A 24,324-nucleotide genomic window follows, 5' to 3' on the forward strand; every position below is an offset into this window, starting at 1 on the left:
GGTGTTTGAATGGCAGCTCATTTTAGTTCTTTAATTTTCTTTTAATGTCAGTAATGTTATTCCATTAAAAAATAAAAAAATATGTTTTGTCTTTTCTTTTAATAATCTGGAGTACGTCCATTGTTGAACTTACAGGAGGATAAAGTGAACATAAAATGAAATTGTGGTCTTTCTTTGTGCTTGCAAGCATTTGCAACATCATGTTTGTGCTCTTAGGGCGTGGTTTACAATAATGTTTATCTTTGGAATAGTTTATTGTTGGTTCTCCAAAAGATTAAAACCCTCCACTGGAAAGGCCAGTCCATTTTTATTGCTAAAAATTATGTTTGAAAGCATAATCTTTCAGCTGTTTTAACAAAAACGGATCCATCTGATTGCTCAAAAAACTGCATGTATTTTTGGGTTTTTTTTGTGTGTTTTTAACTGTTATTTAGTGATAGCATTGTATGTTATCATGAGCTAGATTTTGATTTCAAGGTCTACGAAGAACAAAAAGACATTTGGCTTCAGTTTCCTCTGGTCAAGTAGAGCAGGAAGTAGCACTTAGTGAAACTTACACTAGTCATTCATTCGCTAATAGACAAGCTAATCGCCAGTCTTTTTAAAATAGCACTGCTTAAATGAATGTTAGCTGGTACCGTTAGCATGTCTGTTAGTAAACAAACCGGGTTTGTCCAACTTCACTGGCTGCAGCCTTTGTCCATCACAAAGACCGGAAGTGAGTGGCTGTGAAACTGGATCGTCTAATCTTCACATTTGTTACTGCCGTTACCATGGTACATGTCCTGTCGCCTAGCAACCGCGACAGAGCTAATCTCAAGCTGGCAAATATGCAGCTCAAAATCTTGTTGAGTTTTATTACTCATTTAATCCTTTAATTTTTTTTAACAAGAATTATTAAAAAAAAAAAAAAACATGTCTAGGAAAAGGATAAAAAGCTAATAAAATAACCTCTTTAACATTTTAAAGTTTTTAACGCCAGATTTATATTTAAAGTGGTGCTTCTCTCCTGCTTTGTGCGCCATTGTTACAAGAAGAAAAATCTCCCGTTCAGCCTGCAATTAATCTTTTGGAAAGGATTGGCTTCAAAGGGTACTCCAGAGACCTGCCTCAAATTTAAATGACAAAGGATTTGAAGCTAAAATTGACTTATTTTGACGTAGAAATAACAAACAGATAAAAAAGGACAAATGTTTTGTAAAATAAACAAATTTAATTTAATACCACCACTGGCATTTATGGTACCGTATTTTCCGCACTATAAGGCGCACCTTCAATGAATGGCCTATTTTTAAACTTTTTTCATATATAAGGCGCATAGAATAGACGCTACAGTAGAGGCTGGGGTTACGTTATGCATCCATTAGATGGAACTGCGCTGAAGGGAATGTCAACAAAATAGTCAGATAGGTCAGTCAAACTTTATTAATAGATTACAAACCAGCGTTGTGAAAACTCCGTTCATTCCCAAAATGAATGAACAGCTGTTGCTTCCTCCACCATTGATTCGTTCATGTTAAATTCTCTCGTTGCTGCTCTATTCCCATGTTCTACTGCGTGACTGATCGCCTTGAGCTTAAACTCTGCATTGTAAGCGTGTCTCTTAATAGGAGTCATTTTGGGGTCTTTACACAAAACCCAGCGTGCACCGGGCACTTCTTCTTCTACGGGGGAAAATGAAGTCGGCGGTTGCTTACCGTAGTTGCGAGACCTGTTGTGGCTCAATATTGGTCCATATATGAGGTGCACCGGATTATAAGGCGCACTATCGGCTTTTGAGAAAATTGAAGGTTTTTAGGTGCACCTTATAGTGCGGAAAATACGGTAATTTAAAACACTGTGTACGTTTTGGTGTGTGAGCTTAGAGTGACTATAAATCTCATGTCCATAAGTAATACTGCAGGAGTTTTTCCAACCTTTATGATATTCTTATGTATTCCTAAATATGGATTTAAACTAAATAAGATTGCCTTATGCTTAATATTTTTAAGTTTTGTTTTATGTTTTTTAATTATTATTATTATTTCCGTAATGCTATGAAAGTATAATATTTTTGCCTAGTATGGTATATTTGTCTGTGGTTTTGTGTTGCTTCCCAGTGAAATGGTTTAGCTGGTTCCCTTCTTCCAAAACAAAATGGATAGACATTAATCTGGTCCAGCTGGACAGAAGGAAATTAATGATCATTTACACTGATGACATAATCAGGCTTTACGCTGTCCGCCGATACTAAATTGCTTCTTTTGTTCCACAAGATCTCTGTCTTTCTCCCTCCATCCCTCTCTGTCACTGTCTTTCTTTTTCGTCCTCAAGTACCTTTCTTTTTTTTTTATCAAACAAGTCGTTCTCTCTCGTTACCGGTCATTAGCTGCTAGGTTTCCATGGAAACAACCAGTTTGGCAGGAGCTGGCGCGCTATAAAAACGGGCCTCTGATGTTCCGTTTACAAAGGACTGTCTGCTTTCGACTGATGGTTTTGCCCAGTTACGTCTGTCACTTTAAACCTGCTTCAGTTGCTGATCGTAAAGTAGAGAGGAAAAGAAGCAACTTTGACCTTACACCCCAAACCTAGCAAAGAGACTCACATGAAAGGCAGAAAACATCCCAAATGTTCTTTTTCTCTCATCCAGGATTTGTACAGCTTCTCTCTGAGACACTTTTAAGAGCTGCAGTGACCCAGTTGGTAGGTCACGGTGGTGTAGGGAGGGGGCTGTCTGTTTGTAATTAGGCAGTTCACCTTGTGTAATGACTTAGCATGGAGCTTGTCTGTATCAGGCTGAGCAGACAGTCACTGTTAGCATCACACCATGCAGCAGGAGGGAGGAAGGGCTTTGTCCGTCCCCAAGGGCGATCCTGCAGGACGTTTAAGTAGCCGTTCCTCTCTCAGGGGAGTTTAAATTGACTTCCTGACTCAGTGAAATTTCCCCATATCGCTTATCGAAAGGCAGACCAGCTAAATATTCATTCTGGGGGGTTTTGAAACGTAATCTGCACTGAGCTTAAATTGTTTTTGAATTCCTCCCTTTTTGTTCTGTTGTGCCTGTGGTAAGGCAGAGATAAGTTGGCCAGAGGAAAATAGCTGTCATGGTCGCTGTCAGTCAGGTTGTGTGCTGGGCCCACAGGAGTCACACGTTAAACTGAACCTACAAACCAACATCCTGCACTTGAACTTCATTTTTAACAGTGATATTAATTTTACTACCACATTAGCTGTTATCTCAAGACTATAAAAATTTTAATGTTCACATTTTATCTGAAAACATGACATGCCTTAGTAATGTAGAAATAGTTCAGCCAGTTCCTAACAAAGTGTTCTTCAATTTAATTTTCTTTAAACTTTAAGAGAATTGAAATTTTGCAGATGTATTTTTGGCATGAAAGAATAATTTTAATTAATCTACCAATAATTGTGGGCTGGACAAATGATTAATATCAGACCATTTTATTTTATGTAGACTGGCTTAGTGGCTGAATAAAACCCCTAAATATGCTTTTATTACTGTTTTGGCTCATAAACAGGAACTGGGTGGATGAATTGATGCATGGATGGATGGGTGGATACATGAGTGGGTGAATAGATAAACAAACACAAATAAATGCTCATGTTTTTTTCTACTTCTCCATCCGTAGATGGGCAATATACATATCCCGTTTTTTCTAGATTGAATAAAAACAATGTAAGTATTAGCTAAAACAAAACCAAAATTTGCATCTGAGAGACAAATGTAAACATAAACTTAAAAGTTTCTTTACTTAATGCTGGTATTCTTGCTTGCATTTTCATGAAAAGTAACAATAACAAAATTGAAAACTTTTGTTTTAGATATTGAGATATTAAACTGCCTAATATGCAGTTTATTTTAAACAGATAACTTAGAAAATCAGGAATTGAATCAAATTAATTAAATTGTAATTAGTGCACCTCTAATGTATGTAACAATAAGACTGAATTACAAGAACCTGGAATAAACATTAATGTTGTTTCCACATATCATCCCCAATGTCCGCTGGACTTCGGGTTGCGCTGTGTCAGCTGTTTGGGATTCCCCTCGGTAAGCTCGGAGGAGAATCCGGGTTTTTCTGATTGGCTACCTGTCACATTCAACAGGCTGCGTTAAGCTCCCAGTCGGGGAAAACCCCTGATTTGGATCGGAGCGGCAACAAACGATCTACCATAACACACCACACACTACAGGATGATCGGTTATGAAATCGCAAGCGACAATCTTAGAACGTTCAATGTTCTAAGATTGTCGCAAGGGGAAAATGTACGCGTGAACTAACGTGTACTGTGAACTATTGCATCAGGTAGTCGATGTGCCCATCTTCTCTATTTAAATCTAATTATTACTGAAGGGCAGCATAATATACAGACTTCATAATCTTTTGGTTGAATGCAGTATTTATTTCCACTTTGGCTTTATGTTGTTTAGTTTTTATTCAAGTACATTTTTGTTAATGGAGACTGAGAATCCATTTTATTTTGTTTTTGGTTATTTTGTTTATCAGTTCCAGTGTTTAGTGTTCTTTTGAAAATAAAGTGTATCTATCTTTGGCAGGAAATCGCGTGCCTTATTTCATAATTTCCGTTAAATCAGTGTAAAAAGGTCTTCAAACAATATTATCGTTTATCGCAATAATTTTTGAGACAATTAATTGCTCAGCAAAATTTGATATCGTAATAGGCCTAGACGTTACATGACAAGTATGTATTGTTTAAACTTGGCAGAGGTGGTAGAGAAATGCTTTCTGTTTAAGAAGATGATGAAAGCCTGAGGAGGAGACGGGCAGATGGCGTGAAAGATCTAATTTCTGTCACAGATGACCTCAGATGAGCGTCAGGAAGATGAGCATCAGCGTGTAAACCAAATATAATGCGACTGAGCGCTATTTTAAAATATCACAAATTTTTTCCCATTCACAGCATTTATTTTCAAAGTGCACAGGAAACATTTTCGACTGAGAAAAGTCAAGCTCGCAGTGAGACTGATGGACAGGTGCCAGGCTGCCTCAGTGGAGTGGAATTGCCACAGTAATTTGTCAAATGAAGAGGAAGAGAAGAAGACGCTGCACAGAGCGAATGCCCCGGAGGGTGTGTCTCCTCAGCAGGAGTACCTCCGTCGACCCACGAACATAAAAATGCAGCCATGTATACACAAATTCATGCAGATTTTATAGTATAATCTACTGTTTGCAAATTAAATTACGTCTATTTGACACAGACACAACATGCATCCACGTCCCAAAATAACGTACTCGATCCCTCACAGGCATAGGTTGTTATTTTTCCTTCGTCTATGCCCTAATGCGATGGGATGTGATGGATTTTGGATGATTGTGCATTTGATACGCAGCAGCTCCTGACAGTGACTTTACTGTGACAATATGCATGCAATTTTGGTCCAACATAAACTATTAAATCGGGGGGAGGAGGAATAATTATAGCGAGGGTATTTTTTGCAGCTGTCTGTTTGAGTAAATCTCTTGGATGAGGGGAAAGAAACAATTCCCAACCATCAGCAAGTTCATAAAAGAACTGCAGTTTATCTTTGTCGGAAAGACAAATGTCCTGACTGAGGCAGGATGGAGAGGCGGAGATGAAAAAAGGAGGAAGATGCCCCACACTTACCTTGGTTCTTCCTCTTTCCAGCAAGTCTTTTACTATTAATCCCTGTGCTTGATGGTTGCCAACTGGCTGGTTGTTGGTTTTCTCTGGAATAACACTCCACTTTAGCTGGACCCTTTTTGGTTCGTCTCCCAGCGAACATTAATACATGGATACTAAACTGGCATTTAAAAAAAACAACATTTTGGCGTCCAGCTGCCTGTATGTCTGCTGGTTCACCTTGTCTGGGCCATGATATAGTGAATATCTTCCCTGTGATTACATATTTCCATGATTTATTTGTTTGGACAACATTTTTAAATCCTTTATAGAACTGCTCATGTTGAATACAGACGTCTCTCAGTGGAGCTAAATATCACTGAAGACTTAATTTATTTCAGTAAGGTACAGATATGAATATATCTCACATATCGATTCTTTTTTGTCGTTGTTTGATAGTACATAAATGACAAAGAACTGTTTTGTTCAGTTACTCATGACTACACAGTTATGGGGAAGAGAGGCGGTGGTCAGTCAATATTAGCCTCCTCAATGAAGCTAAGCTAAGACAGTTCATTGCTAAAGAAGCTGGATGCTAGCAGAGGGATGTATCCATAAGATGGTAACGGAAAGTGGGTGGAAGGTCCACAAACAACTGGGATAATTAGATCAGGGGTGTCCAGCTAATTTTTGTTTTGGTCCAAATCAAGATTATAAATGCCGGTTGTGTCAGAATGTATTGATAAAACCTGTTTACAAACTTGACCTCAGATGAGGTCAAATATCAATGAATTCTTAAAATTAAATAATATTATACATATTTTCAGTCCCTCCTGGATCACTTTTTGTGATTTATTTGCAATAAAAATCAAAGTTCTTGTGGTACTAATTTGGAAATATTTACGATATTTGAGCTTATTTGTGATGGTAAAGGCAACTTTTTATTACTCGATGTATAGATCATGGACTATAATCTGACGTCAAATAAAGCTGAGGCAGCTGTTTAGTACAAGTAAGAAAGTTTTTGACAGTTTTTGAGAAAAATCTGCAATAAACTCCCAATTATGTATTACTGCAAAAAAGTATGGGAATTTATTGATTTTGCTTGAATTTCCATGATAATTCTCAAGAAACTGGAGGGACTGATTGATATAATTTGGGACTAAACAGATAAAAACTGCATAGATTTGATTGATAACATAATATTTAAACATACAGTGTGTAGTCTAGAATCTTGAGGGCCACATAAAAAGCTGTAGTGGGCCAGATTTGGCCCATGGGCCTTGAGTTTGACACATGTGCTTTAGAGGATTTAAAATCAAAGTCCATTCAATAGTTTGGGTAAATTCATAATGTTTAGACTGCAGCTAAAGTCACTATTATCCATAAATGTGAATACTAATGCATTTCTTTTGTCAAACCTCTTCTCAACCAGAGACGATTTCAAAAGCATCTTAACTATAACAAAGAGGAAAAAAAACAACCTCATTGGTTCAAATACTTCTGTACATGTGACTGTTGATCTTAAGTTTTATTTGGAAATCAACGTCCCGGAGTCAGGAGAAAGAGCAGAGCAGCACAGAATCAAGACCTAGTGTGCGATTTCCACACTCAGTGACGATCTGGGTAACTGGGTCACCTGCTGTTGTTGGTCTGCTGCGTTTCATGGAGTCAACAGTCAGTGTGGCTATCCACCAAAGAAATATTAAAGCATTTTATGGTTCCCTCTGCTGCCAAGGTTTATGGAGATTCTGATTTAATTTTCCAGCAGGACTCAGCACCTGCCCTCACCAAAAACCTACAAATACCCGGTTTATTTACTATTACGTCACTGTACTTGATCCAAACCCTGTAGAGAATACAGAGGTAAAACCAACTGACCAATGGGGAGGGGTTCCACTTCGGTTGCTAGGTGATGGGCTGGGCTTGGCTGAGGTTGCTAGGTAATGGCGGATTTTTTTTCTTTTTTTTTGTTGTGCTTTGGCTGCCTTTAGAAACAGTTGAGACCCAAATGAAAGTACAAAAACATTGCAAATGTGAATTTTGCGTAATAGGACACACTTTTCTGTAGGCTGACATTTCTGTGTTAAAACACCTGGTACTGGTTTTATGTAAAGTTTCAATTTCCTGAGAAAGTGAATGTTGTCTGTTGATTGGCTGTAAGCCATAATCATCCAATATGTGATGGATTAAAATAGTTTGAGTTTTGTTTTTTAAAATGATTTACAGAAATGAATAAACTTTTTGATAATATTCTAACTTACTGAGATGTACCTGCACATGAAACCTTGGCTGTCAACCCTGTGTTCAGTATTTTAATCCCAAAGTTTGATGCTATATTTGCCTTGCATTTTATTGCGTTTCATTTCAGGGACAATTATACTTTGAATGATGATAATACATCCAGTTAGTTGTATGAATTTCATCTGCTCTTAATGCTCACACCTGGCTTAAAATTTGGATCATGGAGAGTTATGACAACAAAATCATCACTGGAATATTCAAACGTGGTTCCATGTTTTCCTAAATTTGTCTGTTTTCTATTTATTGGATGAAGTGTAGCTATGAAAATTTCTGTTCAGTTAAAGATTTCAATTATCTGTGAGTTAAAATGTTATAACCAGGATCATTGAAAGTGGAATTAAAACTATTTTATTGTTTTGAAGTTTGAAAAACGTGGTGCATATGTGTCTCAGATTAAAATATCCTTCTGGTTGTGTCAGATGCTTCCCATCTGATTTTTGAGACAATAAGAACAGTCAGACATTTGAATAGGATCATATTGTTACCTGCAGTTGAAGAGGACCATAGGATGATGCGAAGCTGAGCAAATGCAGGATCGTGTCTCTGTGGGATGTTTGTGTGCAGGGGTGGATTTGTGCATGTGAACAATGTTTTCCTTTGTTTTGACCTGCTTGTATCTCAGGTTAACAGCCCCTCAGATAATGTTGCAGCAGCCAGCCCATCCTAGCTCCACCCTCTATTTCATCTTTATGTTTTTCCTCTCTCGCTAATCTCAAACTCTCCCTTCGGGCTCTATGTAAATATTTAGCCTAGCCTTTTGTTTCCCAGGATCAGCTGCCAGGATAGGGTCTGCACTTACTTGTTTTCTGTAGGCACTGGCACACTGTGTTGCTTTTCAAACTGTGCTGGGATGTCTGTTTCCTTTGCATACTGTTATTCAGATGTCCACAGGAAGCCTCTGCTTCATGTTCTAGCTCAGCATCGGCTCACTTGGACCCCTGTTGCTTTTCTATGCCTACTGGTAAGAGGGCAGCACTTCTTCAAGGATCATCTTTGAACATAGTTCAGGGATTTTGATTTAGAAGCTTATTGAATTTACATCTGTAGCTTTTGAAGATTAGAAATTGTTTGATTTAAAAAAAAGTCATCGATAAAGTGAATTTGGCTGCATTAAAATATGAAAGGCGAATACAATAAAAATTAATGATTGTTTCAAATTTGTAGCAAGAATGAAACATTACAACAGAATATTATGAATAATTTGTCAAGCGGGTAAAATGTGTATTGTTTCCCATTTTCTTTACAAAAATAAATTATGCTAAATGATAAATTCTTCAAGTGATTATTGTGATAAACGATAATATTTTCAAGTAATATGTTGATAATGGCATAATAATACAAGTTTGCCCTCTCACAGACTAATAAATTAAATGTTTTTAAAATACACACTAGAAGTCATTTTAAATATCCAAAATAAAATACAACTGAAATCAATAAATTAAACAAAAATAAAAACCTCTTAAAACCGAAATCATAAATAAAATGGATTATGAAGTCTCTGTAAACAAAATTGCCCTTTGAAAAATATTAATCATCAGAATGTAAATTATTGTTTATGGCGACAGGCTTAATAAGTATCTGAAAAGTGTGGCGGAGGACACTTCAGCCAGATAAAACATAAATTGAACGTTTGGGCTTTCATACATGACGTGACTGGAGCAAATATTCGGCTTCTGGTAGGACAATAATCCTAAACACCCAGCCAGAGTTGATCAAAGGATATTCTTTGATTGAAGTGACCCAGTCAAAGTCCAGGCAGCTCAATAAGAATCTATTGCAAGACTTGAAAAGGTTGGTGATCACAGCTGCATGTCATCCAGTCCGACTCAGTTTGAACCTTTTTACAAAGATGAACAGGCAAAAATTAAGTCTGTGGTTGTCTCCCAGTTGTCATTGCAGTGAAACGTTTTAACTGAGAGGAAAACACAATGTTTTTTGTACTATATGTTGGTCTATCACATAAGATCCCAATTAAAAACTTTGAAATTTGTCATTGTGGAAAAGTTCAGTGAACAACTCCTTGTAATTTGTTGTCTTGTCTCTCTTAAAGACTGAGGCAAAATCTGCTTTTTGTTTCCACTTCTTCAAGGATCATCTTTGAATGATTCTGTTCGCCAGAAAACGAGCCGGATTTCCACTGATCTGTTTAGACAGCCCTGCTCTGGATGGTGTTGTAGCAAAAACAAACTGACCCCTCAGTGTTTTCTATGCCAACATTACAGCTCCGGCCTGCTGAAGCATGAATTTGTACAGGACCAAACATCTTGTTATGTGACACCAGGATGTGTCACATACCAAGACCCCGTACACGCTGTACGCTAAGTTTTTTTCCATTGTTACCACTGCTGATAGGAAAACACACAAAACACATAAAGCAGATTATAACTAGATCATGTCTGTCAAATCACTCAGATTATTTACCTGCCAAATTCTCCAATTTAAAACAAGATGATACATATTCAAACATAGAAAAGGCTGTTGGGTTCAGGAATAGCTTTTTAAATCTTACCTCTACGGTCATTGATCCACTCCTGTCAAATTTAATGTTTTAGTGCCCAATAATGTAAAGCAATCACCACAAAACGAGGCTTCATTAATTTGTGGTTTGGTTTTTGACGCTTTTGTTTCATTTAGAGCAAGGATGTCAAACACATTTTCATTTTTGGTCATATGAAGGGCCGGTTGTGGCAGAATGTATCAATAAAACCCATAAAGAAACTGTTAAATATTAATAAAATAACCATCTCTGTATTCAATCAGTTCTTCTTAAAAGTAAGAGATATTGAACATCTTTTCATATTGATGTAATTTGGTTGCATAAACATAAGAACTGCTTTGATTTGATTGATAAACTAAACTTATCTTGAAGGTTCTCTATAATACAGAGGGGCCACATAAAAAGCTACGGCGGGCCTTGAATTTGACTAGCTCTGGAAAATATCAAGAGGCCACTTAAAATGATCAGTTTCTTTCATTTTACTTCTTATAGGTTTATGTTTGAGTAAAATGAACATTTTTCTTTTATTCTATGAACTACTGACAACATGTCTCTGACATTCCAAGCAAAAGTTTAGTATTTATTTACAGAAAATGAGAAATGGTCTAAATAACAAAAAAGATGCAGTGCTTTGAGACCTCAAATAATGCAAAGAAAACAAGCTCATATTCATTTAGAAACAATAATACTAATGTTTTAACTCAGTTCAGAAATCAACATTTGGTGGAATAACCAGGAGGTTTTCAATGGGGTTCAATGCAGTGGGCTCTTAAATTTTACAGTATGTGTTTGAGAGAATCCTGTATATTTCCTTAATTGCAACCAATTCTGCTTTTTATATTGTACCAAATTATAACAAAAATAATCATAAGGCATTTTTAAAGACAAACTGGTGAAATTTCTGTTTAATGCAGACCATGTTAATTATAATCGACCCACTTCATTCCAGCACAGTCCAATCAAAAGCAGACTGGTTCATATTCATTTAAATAAAGTCCAGTTCAAGTTAACCATGGTCAGATTGTTAATTGGAAAATACCAGTTTGTAGAAAGTTGCTGATTAAAGGAAACCATCAAATCTCAGATGCAGTCAGTCGTGTGTTTTATCAAAGCTGGTGGCAAATTGTCCATCACAGTCACACAGGAGGTTTTTTCTCTCCTCCTGTCTCTGATTTAGAGAGAAAAACCTCCCAGAGAAAGTAGTCTGACAGTAGCAGTCAATGTTTGAGCTTTTTATGTGCCTGACTGGACTCCTCCGGAGGCTTCCATCCCGTTTGAACTACCAAAGCTTTCTGGTGTGTTTGTTTCTTATCGAGCTCCTCCGAGGGGCCCGTTCACTCCCTTCGTGTTCTCTCTTATTGAACTCTTCCTGGGGCCCATGGAAGCTGGGTCTGCTTGGCGGAGCCCACTAATATTCCTTAATGACGCGCCATCTGTCTCTGTCAACTTTCTTAGCGCTGCCACAGCCAGACGTCGCCCTGTTGTGGCTGAATTCAAAGAGAGATAAGCAGTCCGCTCTTTCTTAGACACGGGCGAAAAGTCAAGAATATCAGTGCCACCAGGGAGCAGAGGTTTCTGTTTCCACTTACGTAAGAGTAGAGCAACTTCAACATATTTTACTCAAGTAAAAGTAAAAAGTAGCCGTCCAAGAAATTACTCAAGCAAGAGTAAAAAAGTATTTGCTAAAGAGTCTACATTTAACATTTAAAAATTACATAATCAGACAGACCAAAATATGAAGTTAAGTGGAAATTTTGGTATTTTTTTAGGGACCAAAATGATAAAAATACATTAAAGTAACAAAAAATCACAAAATCAAAAGAAGAAGAAGTTTCCAAATCAGATTTATTTTTTCAATAAAAAAACTTGTAAAACTGTAATTAAACCTGCAGCTGTGTGTCTGTGTCTGGTGAGTCTTTGGCTAAAACATGTTTGCTTGTTTTTCATTCAGTGGGTAGAAAATCCAGTAATTTTACTCGAGTAAGAGTACCGATACTTTATAATAAAACTACTCAAGGTAAGGTACGGTCATTTTATTTATATAGCACATTTTCAGCAACAAAACATTTCAAAGTGCTTTACATGTATTAGAGGACTACAAACAAAACAAGCAAAAGAAAAACAAAAGTACTTCACAATTACAACCTAATAGGAGTTTCTCTAAGGAGTGAGAATAATTAATTAATGAACAATTCATGAACTAATAGGAGTTTCTCTGGATCTTAAGTTTGTTCTAGTAGGTTTACTCAAGTAAAAGTAAAAAGTACAACATATCAAAATACTCCTAAAAGTATTTTTTCCCCCAAAAAATGACTTAAATAAATTTCATTTAGTAAATGTAACTAGTTACTACTCAATTCTTGCAAAGAGCGTGAGCACTACTAGGAAATACAGCAGGAAAAAGTGAACATTGAAAAGTCACACCATCAGATTTGAGTTTTTTTCTGACAGAGTGTTTCGGTGCTAAACTTTTATGCAGCATTTACTTGCCTAAGCTGAGGCGTGCATGACTAGACTTTCAAAGAAGGAGAACTTGTTTGATGTATTTTTGGAGCCAGATGAATCTGCATAATACTTTTAACAGTAATTTCCTGGAGTCCTGCCACCCTCTGTCTTTCCATCTGTGTGTTTACAGTGATACTCAGAGGTTGGCACAGTGAAACCAGTCATCACAGCTAATGATGAGAATGTGAATTCTCTTTGACGTGTCTGAGCTGCACAGAGTGGAAATGCGAGTTTGTTTTGTCCATGTGTATGCGTGTGGGATTTTCTCTGTCTCTCTCTGTGTGTTTGACCGTCCTGGCTGCCAGAGGAAGCATATTGGTGCCGATTGGCATAGTTACTTCTGTCGTGTTCTGTGTGAGCGTTAGCAGCAGAAGGCTGGGTTGGCTGTTAGCGGCACAGACAGTCGAGCCACCTCTCCTCTTTCCCCCGTGAGAATGACAGACCTACACAGAAAGCTGTTTGAGCCGCGAAGCTCTGAGCCAACAGCATAACTGATTAAGACTGCTAATTTGCTCCACAGCCATTCCAGTCCATAAGCTATCAGCGGTCTTTGCAAAAAAAAAAAAAGAAAAGAAAAAAGGGATGGGCACCACTTTTAACAGACAATTTTTGTTTTCAGGGTTTTATTTTTTCAGACGGTAAATTGCTGCTCAGAGATGACACGTCTGTGTAATGTAAATGGGGCTTAGCCATGCCCCTAATCTTTTTGTGGGGAGGGGGGAAAATACATCACTCACCAACATACTTTCAAGTCAATAAATTAATAAATTATTGAGCATTTTTCCCTGTGAAGCAGCCTTCCAAGTCCATACTGTGGGAATTATAGTGGGAAATAAAGCCATTAACTCCGGAAGTGTATTTAAATAAATTTTTTTTGTTAATGTGCTTTAGTTGCTCTTTAGTTCAGCTTTTTCTGTGCATCTGCTTTATTGCATATTTACAGGCGCATAGAAAGAGAATAGAAGAGATAGTCCCTTTATTGTCTCATATTCAGCAAGTTAAAGGTAAATGGACGTGATGATAATCATACTCAATTAAACTTAACTTATAAAGCCAGTTGATAAAAATGTCATTTAAAAAGGCCTAGCTGATTATTTTAAGTATCTGAATTTATTTATTTCATTTTATCCTATAATGTTGAAACAGTCGCACAAACTTCTTGAATAGTTTACAGTGAAAGTAATATGTAAAAATTTAAAATAAATATGTAAAACAATATAAATGACAGGATTACCAAGTGGCATACGGTAAAAGAGAAACCTAAATCTTTCAAAACATGGATCTAATTTACAACATTTAGAAAAAAACGTATTACTAAGCTGTTTAAATTTATTTAAAAGCAATACCTCTACTAAAGTTTAAGTATGTTCTAATAAAGTAAATGTTAATGGTCATAGCTCTGTAAGGATTTTAGTCCAAAATATTTCTGGCACATCTTCATCAACTCCATAAATATTGCATCTGTAAATGACAAAGGAGTCGACATATTTTAAAAATCAATCAGTAAACAAAATAGTAAAGTTCCTCTTATTGTAAAATTATAATTTAATTAGTAATAATTCAACATAAACTGATGAAAGATGATGCATGATAACAACTCTCTTCTATTCTGCCATGCAGTTTGCAGCATTCGTTTATTAATCCCTCTATTATTTGCGTTTTCCATGCAGTAGTTTGAGCTTGTGTGGCTGGAGCTAATTTCCATACATTTTGGACCGCAGTGACAGTAGTCAGCTTAATTTCCCAATAGTGCGTTGGCTCAATTTTCTGATGATGAGATTAGGGCAAGGCATTTTCCAGCGAGGCTGTCTGAGGAGTACACTCTGTAGTAGTAGCACAATTATACAGCAACACTGGGATAATTTCAACTCCCTAAATGATGGAAATGGCATTTTAGAAAATTCCTTTCCCTGCTGAAAACTGCTGGAAATTTCTATAAAAATTATGACACAAGAATGAAAATATTAAATAATGATCTTTGTGCAGCCAATAAAATGATTCCCGCATTATTGGATCTAACTTTTATTGATCTTTTTCTTCCTCTTTGTTTTTTGTCTTCAAGGTGTGAAGAGAAAAATCTCTCTTTGTCTATAATGTCCTTGAGACTGCCATGAATCTTCCAGGAGGAGGCAGATCCAGAGAGTATCAGCACATTAGGCGAATTAATATTGATTTTTAAAACAAAGTTGACATGTGGTTTTTAAATCGACTCGAGAAATGCTTCCCTTGAAGACGTCATGGTCCGTAGTTTGTCAATGGAGTGGAAACTTTGCTCTCTCGTTTTGTGATGTAATAGGTTTCCAGTGGAGGCTTTTACTGAAAACAGGTTATGGTTTCATTTAAAGCTGAACCAAATTAAACCACCTTGTGTTTTAGAAAGATTATTAAAAAAAAATACTTTAATTCTATTGGGAAAGAAACACAATCTTTGCCTGGAGTCATTTAAAATGTGTGAACTGGATTTCTTGTCCCTTTGATGGCTGCTAAAATAAGACACCAGGCGATCTCAATGAAGCGGCTCCGCTTGCATGGTTTTAGTCTCCAGGGCCAAGTTTGCTAGCTTAGCGGGCCGGTGGAAGGAAACTCCCCCCGGCTGCTCGTCCAGCTTTTGGTTAGACAGAGACGGATTGGTTAGACAGCAGATGCTGTTTCCCCCCCTCTCTAACTGCAGCACATCAACTCATCAATCCCTCTGACATAATATTTAATAACTGAGCGACTGATCCTTGATGTAGATGCATGTAGTGGATTGGGATGTTCTACAGATTCTCAAAAACTTTTCATCCACTAGCCCTGCTACAGTTCCTTGAAAAACTATTTGTACTCTTTCAACTTTTCTATTTTATTTGTACTTTATGTGATAAATATGAATAGATAAATATGATAAGTATGTGATAAATATGAAGCAGTTATCAAATGAAAGCTGTTTATGTCAGTACACAAACGCAGGACTTGCAGGATTGGAGCATGAACTTCAGGGTGGTAATTATAAATGCACGCCACAATTGTTTGTAAATAATGAATGATTTTTACTTCCACTTCACAAATATTCACTACTAAAATCCTAACATGGAGGTTTTGAGTTGTAATGTCACAACATGTAGGAAAGTTCAGTGGGTATGAACACTATTGCAAGGCACAGTAAAACAAAGGTAATTTTATTTGTATAGCACATTTTCAGCAAGAAGGCAGTTCAAAGTGCTTTACATGAATCAGAAGGAAATACAAACAAAACAGCAAAAAGGTAAAAGTATAAAACTGCATATTGGTTCCCCATGTTTAATAAGAATAAGTAGCTGATCATTTATAAACTATAAACTATTAGGGGTTTTTCTGGATTCTTGTTCTGATAAAACTAGATCTTTGTTTATCAGAACACAACAAGAGCCCACAGTAGGAAAGAAATCATGTTTATAGTAGTTACAATAGTAAATAGTTTATAGTAGTTACAATAGTAAATACAATTTGTTGGTTTAATCCATCCATCTATTGTCTTTACCTTCTTAACCTTGCAGGATTCATTAAGGATGCACCGATCCACTGTTTTCACTTCTAAGACCGATACAGATTTGAGGTTTTGTATCTGCCGAAACCGATTCGATACAGAAAAGCCGTATTGACTTAAAATGTTTCCTTTTGTAAAACACAGACATAAATGTACTGAATTACAAATGTATTTGATAACTGTGCACCAGTACATAACACTTAAATAGAGCAATAGCTTCACAAGTTTGGTCAAACGTGTAAAAACACAACTTTAGTTTGTTCAGTCGGTTAAATTAGGAGTATAACAGCCAATGAAAACTAAAAAAAGCATGACGCGAAAAGCACAAAGCAGAGAATTAGACTGAATAGATCTGCCTACATGGATTGGGCTCATTGTCACAGATACCTAGTCTAGAGTTTTTTTTTATATCGACAGATTTTAATATCGGATCAGAACCTAGGACATTCTTGCTGCAAGGCAACAGTGCTTACAACACAAGGTTTTATTTAGACCAATCGACCAAACAAAGATGTGTTAGTTGAAACGGTGAAGCGCTTTGCCCAGTTGGTCAACTCAGGTCTTTTCCTTTCACTACTAAAACCAACATGGCTGCACGGTGACGCAGTTGCTGTTCTGTATATATGTTTTTATATTACCCAGCTGTTAGCGATAATGTATATAATCACATTTGTGCTGCTTGTTCTGCAGAATCGTGATGTGAGGTTTTGAGCTTTCGAACTGCACGTTTCTTTTCATCACCAACTGTTTTCTTGAAAAATGTCAGATTTTGAAATCATTCTCACAGTACGAATTATCCTGTTGCTGTTAATTATGCTGAGAGGGAATGAAACATTATATCAGATCATAGATAAGTGCATTCTCACCCTTAACTGGTTTAAATGCATCAGCCAACTAATGAATTGAAAATGGGCTGCAAATTAAAGAATAATATGAATAAATGAGATGAGAGGAGTATCATAGAAATAAATGCTTTCACAAAGGTCTCAGCATGATGCAAGAGAGCAGTTGATGTGAAGTCAAACTGTTGCATGGATGTAGAGGCGGCCCAAGTGCATTTAGGTCTGATTTTGTATGATGTTTACAGAAGTAGAGGGCAGAGTTGGATGCCTCAGCCCACCATTATTTCCCAGTTGGTAAAGAAACTAAAGTGACACCAAGATTTAGATTAGTAAGAAAAATAAATATTTATATGTGCTATATATATGCAGCTTTGGAAAATATTAAGAAACCCCTTAAAATGATCAGTTTATTTGATTTGAATCTTTATAGACATATGTTTGAGTAAAATGAACATTGGTCTTTTATTCTATGAACTACTGACAACATGTCTCTGACATTGCAAGCAAAACCTTTGTATTTATTTGCAGAAAATGAGAAATAGTCAAAATAACAAAAAAGATCCAGTACTTTCAAACCTCAAATAATGCAAAGAAAACAAGTTTCTATTAATTTAGACTTAGACTTAGACTTCGACTGACTTTATTGTCATTTTGCATGCACAGGGTGTATACAGAACGAAATTTCGTTGCATACGGCTCAGGACAATTTATAAACAACAATACTAATGTTTTAACTCAGGAAGAGTTCAGGAATCAATATTTGGTGGATTAACCAAAAGGTTTTCAATGGGGTTCAGTGCAGTGGGCTCTTAGTTTTTCCTGAACTGCATTTAAAAAAATATATAATTTTGAAATTAAATATTTTTTCGATAAGTTATGATTTCCAAAAATATTTCAATTTACTATTTAAAGGCCAGAAAAGTAACTGAGATTTTTACATATACTAAGATTACTACTATTACAGTGCTTATTTAATTTCCATTCGGAATACATAAAGTAGTTTTGAATTGCATTTGTACTGACAGATTGATGATGTCGTTTCTTTGTTAGCTTCTGATACAACAACATTAAAATAGCATCATAATAAACAACCTTTGTGTTAACTGGATTCTCACCTGGGGATCTATTTAAAGTAAAATCAGGAAGACAATAGTTGAACTTCACAAATCTGGTTCATATTTGGGTGCAATTTGACATTTCTGTGGTCACATGCAAGCATGAACACCAGGAGGATGAGAAAGGGTGAGGAAGAAGCCGTTACTTAACAAGCAACATAAAGTCAGATTGCAGTTTGCAAATGCGCTGAAGGACAAAGATCTTATTTTTAGAGACATTTCCTGTGGTCTGATGGAAAAAACAAATGAAGCATTTGGTCATAATGATCATCATTACATTTGGAGGGAGAAGAGAGAAGCAGGCCTGAGAAAAGGATCCCAGCTGTGAAGTACAGGGGAGGCAGCATCACATGGTGTGGCTGTTTTACAGCTGGAGAGACTGGTGCGCTTCATAACGTAGATGACATCATGACCAAAAAAACAACAACAACTTTGAAGCAATATCTCAAAACATCAGCAGGAAAGTTAAAGTTTGGGCAAAGGCCTGTCACAATAATAGTTTCGTCAAGATGGCGCCGGCGCAGCAGGCTACCTGCAGACGCAGCTCCTGTCGTGTGTGTTTGTCAGTGTCTGTAACCGATTAAGGATCCGTGATTTGAAGAACCCATGGATCATCAGTTGGGCTTTGTACAATGGCTGGATGTGGTTCTGTCGATGTTCTCCGCGTTCTTCTGCTACTTTTTCTACTCTTGGTTGCGGAGAACCTCGCCGAGCGGAGTAGCGGCATTGTTTGCTCGCGTGAACGGCTGATTGCGCTGTGTGGGCCTCTGCTGCTGCCCGGAGACGGGCCTGTGGTCCCGGAGGAGTTACGGAGGAGACGACGGGGCTGCGGGTCTGGAGCTAAACAGAGGGAGAAGAGGAGACGGCGCAGGCCAGCAATACCGGCGATTATTGTGGGGAACGTGAGGTCTTTGGGAAATAGGACAGATGAACTCACGGCGCTGGTTAGGACCCAGAAGGAGTACTGGGAGTGCAGTATCTCTGCTTCACGGAAACCTGGCTGCACTCGCTTATTCCGGAATACAGCGTGGAGGTCCGTGGATTTTCCTTGGTGCGCGGGGACAGGGACTTTTCCAAGAGTCGGAAGAAGAGGGGTGGCGGGATTGCACTTTATGTGAGTGAGAGGTGGTGTAATCCCGGTCATGTTAACGTGAAGGAACAGATTTGTAGCCCGGACATTGAACTTCTGGCTGTGGGAATGCGGCCCACTCCCTATTTACCGAGGGAGTTTATGTCCGCCATTTTGATCGCTGTTTACATTCCCCCATCAGCTGATGCAGCGGTGGCCTGTGACGTCATCAGCTCTGACACAGCCAAACTCCAGACTCAACACCCAGACGTTGTTATTGGGTCTTGTCTCTTGTCTTGTCTTGTCGCTATGCTGTAACTGCGAAGTAATTTCCCTGCTGGAATGAATAAAGTACTTCTATTCTATTCTATTCTATTCTATTCTATTCTATTCTATAAGCAAAATATCAGTTACCTGCATGATAAATTCTCTTTTCTTTCTTTCTGCCTAAAACTGGATGATAAAATCTTCAGTTTGGTCTCAACTAGCAACTATTTTGAAGGACAATTTACTGTATACAGTGTAATGAATTTTATTTGTTGTTTCTGTGATGTTTGTTTATTTTGGATATTAAAATGTCTTCTGGCTCCAGTGTTAAATGTTGATTAGAATTGAAAGTTTATTGGTCTTTAAGGTTGCATTCCTGCATTACCATTGAATTGCTTGCAAATTATCTCAAAACAACAATATTTAGTTTATCACTTCTGGAAAAATATGCCATTATGAGAGACTTAGTTTGGGCACAACTAAGCCTTAAAAGTTGACATCAACACTAAATATTTTTGTTGACTTAAAGACAGCAAAATTGATAGTTTTAGTGGCCATCATAGTAAGCCTGCTGCAATAATAAGCAACTAATCAGTTAATCAAATTTTAAATTAAAATGAGCTCAATAACTTACATTTTAACGATTACTATTTTTTAAGGGTAATTTTGTTTACACCTCACACCCCATTTTATTTATGGATTCAGATGTGTGTGATTTTTATTTACCTTTTATTATCTGTTTTTGTTTTTTGTGTTTTATTTATCTAGTTCCAGTCTGGAGGGTTCTTCACAAAACTAAAGTTTATTGGTCTTTGAGAGGGTGAACTTACATTACTATGCCATTATTAATAAGTGAAAATATTCTCAAAACAACAATATTACCGTCTATCTCAATAGGTACTGGAACAATTTGTTGTCCAGCTAAATTTTAACTTCAAACCTGACTCAGTTACACCGGTACTGACAGGAATAACACCAACTGTTACAATATTTCATAAAAACTTTTGAATTTTAATTTTTAAGATGAAGTTTATGGTGCTAAAGTGTTTATACATTGATGCAAATGAACACATATAAAACAAATATTTGCCCTTAGAACGAAAGCAGTCATTAAATTGTTTCATTTCTGTTTACACAGAACACATTTGGTTATGTTTAAATGTAAATATTGATCCTAACATTACAAAATGAACATGTTCTGTTTAATTCTTATTTATATTGGCGCTTTAACATGACCTGAAAGTGTGCACAGCGAGAATGCGGGCGTTGTTAGTGTGTTGATTGCAGGTTCTTTGAAAAGTTCAGTCGTCTCTGTTTGTATTACCAGAAACAGCCCGACATGAACTCTGTAATATTGTAAAATATTATAGCGGTCTTCTTGTTATGTAATTTACTGTAGTTCTGTATTACCCAACACTTTAAAATCTTTAATGAGGCCATCAACAAACAAATTGCACAGCAGGGATTTTACATGATCAAAATGATACAGTCCATATTTCTACATACCACAACATATGTTGGCATTGTATTAACTCTAGAACTCTATCCTTTTAGATAATTTTCTGCAGGTAATTAGACAAATGCCCTAAAACAATCATATAGGCTTCAGTGGTTTCTGTAGAGACAAACCCAGAGTCTCTGTTATTGTCTGAGGGATATACTATATATTTTTATCTTGAGTAAATGTGATAGAGATGTGATAAAGTTAACAACCAGTTTTATCACTGTCTGCTTATCTTTCCTTATTTCATATATCAGGTGTGTAGTCTGACTCTGGATTGGAGGATAATAGTATTTTTTATTAGTGTACACTTGACAGGTTTACAAATGTTGAACTACAAATCAGATAGTGGCCAAAGGGTAGTGCCGCTACACACAGATGGCACATTATATCACTTAATAGATTCATTTAAAAGAATGTTTGTGTTATAATACTTTTCAACTTACAATACTAGGAACAAAAAAAAAACATTTTTTACCTGTCAAACGTTTGAAATCTGAACATGTTCAGCTCTCAGTAGCACCTAAATGTTTTATTGTTCAAAATCTTACAAAATTGATGAAATCCACCTTTTTCAGTAACACGAATATCTGGATTTGGAAAACGACCTGCTTCACTTTGCATAAATGACAGTCGACGTTTAAGAAACTTATTTTATTTGTTTGGTTATATTGAAGCTATGAACCAATATCCGTCTCGCACCAGATGTGATCATTACGTACATATGATGTATTTTGTTCACCAAGATGAAGATTTAGATGCCATTTTATTCAAGAGCATTTATCTTTGTGAACCTTTTTCTGCTGATGGAAACGGGTTACACTTTATTTGAAGGAGTGTTCATAAGACTGACATGACAACTAGGACATAGCCACTGCCATGACCATACAAGAGCCTTCATGAATGCTGATGACTGTTGTCATGAAGTGTCATTCAGTAAATAATAACATTTGTAATGCAAAGATTCATAAACGTTACATTAAAAGTGTCAATTTTGCTTTACTTGGTGAATAATGACACTTTTAAAGCAAAGTTACATTAAGAGTCCATTAAAAATGTCAAATTTGCATAAGAAGTGTTGTTATTTACAGAATGGCACTTCGTCACAAGAATCATAAACATTTATGAAAACGCCTTCTTGTTCTTGACAGGTGTTAAGTCAAATAAAGTGTTACCTTATATGATATTTCCCCTCTGCAGGAACAGTTTAATAGTTACATACATATGGGCAGACACATATAGTACCATGAAAACAGGCAGAAGTAGATGTTTACGGCATTGTGATAAATAACAAAAATGATAAACTTTTGCTTGATTTTATCCTAGAAAGCAAATATAAGCTAGTTTTGTTATGAAACTGGATGTTTTGGTATTGGGAGGCAGCAGGAAATGTTGTCTTCCCCTCCGTTGGAGACTACAGGAGGAGTTCAGGCTGCTGAGTCAGCCTTCACATTTCCTACAGAGAAGCTCATTGATCTTCCAAGTACCTTCTTCTGTCAGCTATCCAGACCGCTGCCATTCGATCACTTCCTGATCCTGCTTTACAAACATTCCCATCTTTCATGGAACCAACGTTCTACTTGCTGTTACTTTTTTTGATAAATTTATCAGGAAAGTCTTTGATTATCTAATTATTACTAGTTTCACAATTGGGGTAACTGTCTTTTCCTTTATTCAGTATTTGCATTTAAAGTGCACTTTAGTCAAGTAAGTATGCTGTATATAACAAACGTCAAAGAAATTTGACTTCACAATTTCATACCTTGAAATTGGTCTCTGCCTCTTTAAGAAGCTCCTGCTCTTTCCAAAAGAGCGCGTCTCCATAACAATGTTCCTCCATTATGCCGTTTAAAACCATTGTTAGTGGTGTTGGATTGAGAAGGAGTTTGTAAGCTCAGTAGATTTGCAGTTTCTCCAGGTGGAATACATAATACCGCCCCTTTAAATATGCCCACATTTTCCATCATAGGTCCAAAATGTTATTTAGTTACATAAATACGTGTTCCTTAATTTATTGCTTCTGCCATCAAATTGATGTACATTTTTGGGACTTTAATTTGTACGTTTAAAGTCATAAAATAGTGTCTAAAATAACTATTATTTTTGTAATTCATACAAATCTTGACTTTCTTTAAAATTTCTTAAATATAACTTTTGTCCCTTGGAGATGTTTTTTTTTTTGTAAGTTTACACTTTATGATTGTGCTGCTTCAGAGTTTGTAGACACTCTGCGAATTTAACTGTGCTGGTTAATCTGAGGTGATAAGTAGAAATATTATTTATTCTCCCACAACGGGGAAATTTCTGTGCAATAACAGCAACCAAAGTCACATAAAGACAGAATGAACTCCAGTTCTGAAGAGTGTAAAAGATGTGCACAATATGCATGTATCTTTGAGCATTAAAAGATTACTTACAAATAGTGACAATGAAAAACTGTGCAGCACTGATGTTGTACAGATAATGGCATGTAAATTAACCCTTGCTGAGTTTGTTGGGAGCAGTGATGGTTGCAAAGTCTAACATCTGCTGGGAGGAAGGATCTCCTACAAAAAAGGACAAAATGCAAAGATTTCCTTCCCAAACTGTTTAAAATGTCCCCATTTATTTGTTCTTTAAGACTTAAAACTGTAGAGACACAAGGTGTTCAGCCAGCAGTGAGAATCTGCTGGGGTGTTCGTTTATTTAATTTCATTCTGACTGCCAGACTGCAGCTGGCTAGCTAAGTGTTTTGCCATTAAGGCTCTGTTCTGTGCTTAATTCCTCAACAGAGCAGAGGCTTGTGGGTATAATGACAGTCGGCAGACAGCCTACTCTACAGTAAATGTTTACCATCTTGTGTGCTACCTAGAAAAGAAGCAAACAGCCCCTCTGTGATCTCTTTAATTAAGCTAATGGATGTGGTTGCGTGACCTTTGATCCCTCCTTTTTTCTGTCCATGTGCAGATTTATAATGAGAAGAAGAGCCAGTTTGAAATCAAGAGAAACAACCCCAAGGATCTGGTGGAGCGAGTGGCGCGGGACATCTCTAAGCTGCTAAACAGCAAGAGCAAAGCCTTAGAGGTAAGAGACTCCTCACGTATTGTGTCACCTGTCTGCAAACTTATGCCATGCC

At 36.8% G+C, this 24,324-nt stretch overlaps 1 protein-coding gene across 5 annotated transcripts in view; it reads left to right on the forward strand.

The window, feature by feature from the left end:
• Window positions 1-24,324, forward strand: part of LOC102223620 (voltage-dependent calcium channel subunit alpha-2/delta-2) — a 219,883-nt gene that overhangs the window by 40,160 nt on the left and 155,399 nt on the right. For all 5 annotated transcript variants that reach the window (XM_023324995.1, XM_023324997.1, XM_023324996.1 and 2 more), the window contains exon 3: window positions 24,156-24,272. In XM_023324995.1, coding sequence (XP_023180763.1) covers window positions 24,156-24,272 — 117 coding nt within the window. The remainder of the gene's footprint in view (window positions 1-24,155; window positions 24,273-24,324) is intronic.

This window comes from Xiphophorus maculatus, chromosome 20 (genome assembly GCF_002775205.1).
Source record: "Xiphophorus maculatus strain JP 163 A chromosome 20, X_maculatus-5.0-male, whole genome shotgun sequence".
In the NCBI taxonomy this organism is placed as follows: Eukaryota; Metazoa; Chordata; class Actinopteri; order Cyprinodontiformes; family Poeciliidae; genus Xiphophorus; species Xiphophorus maculatus.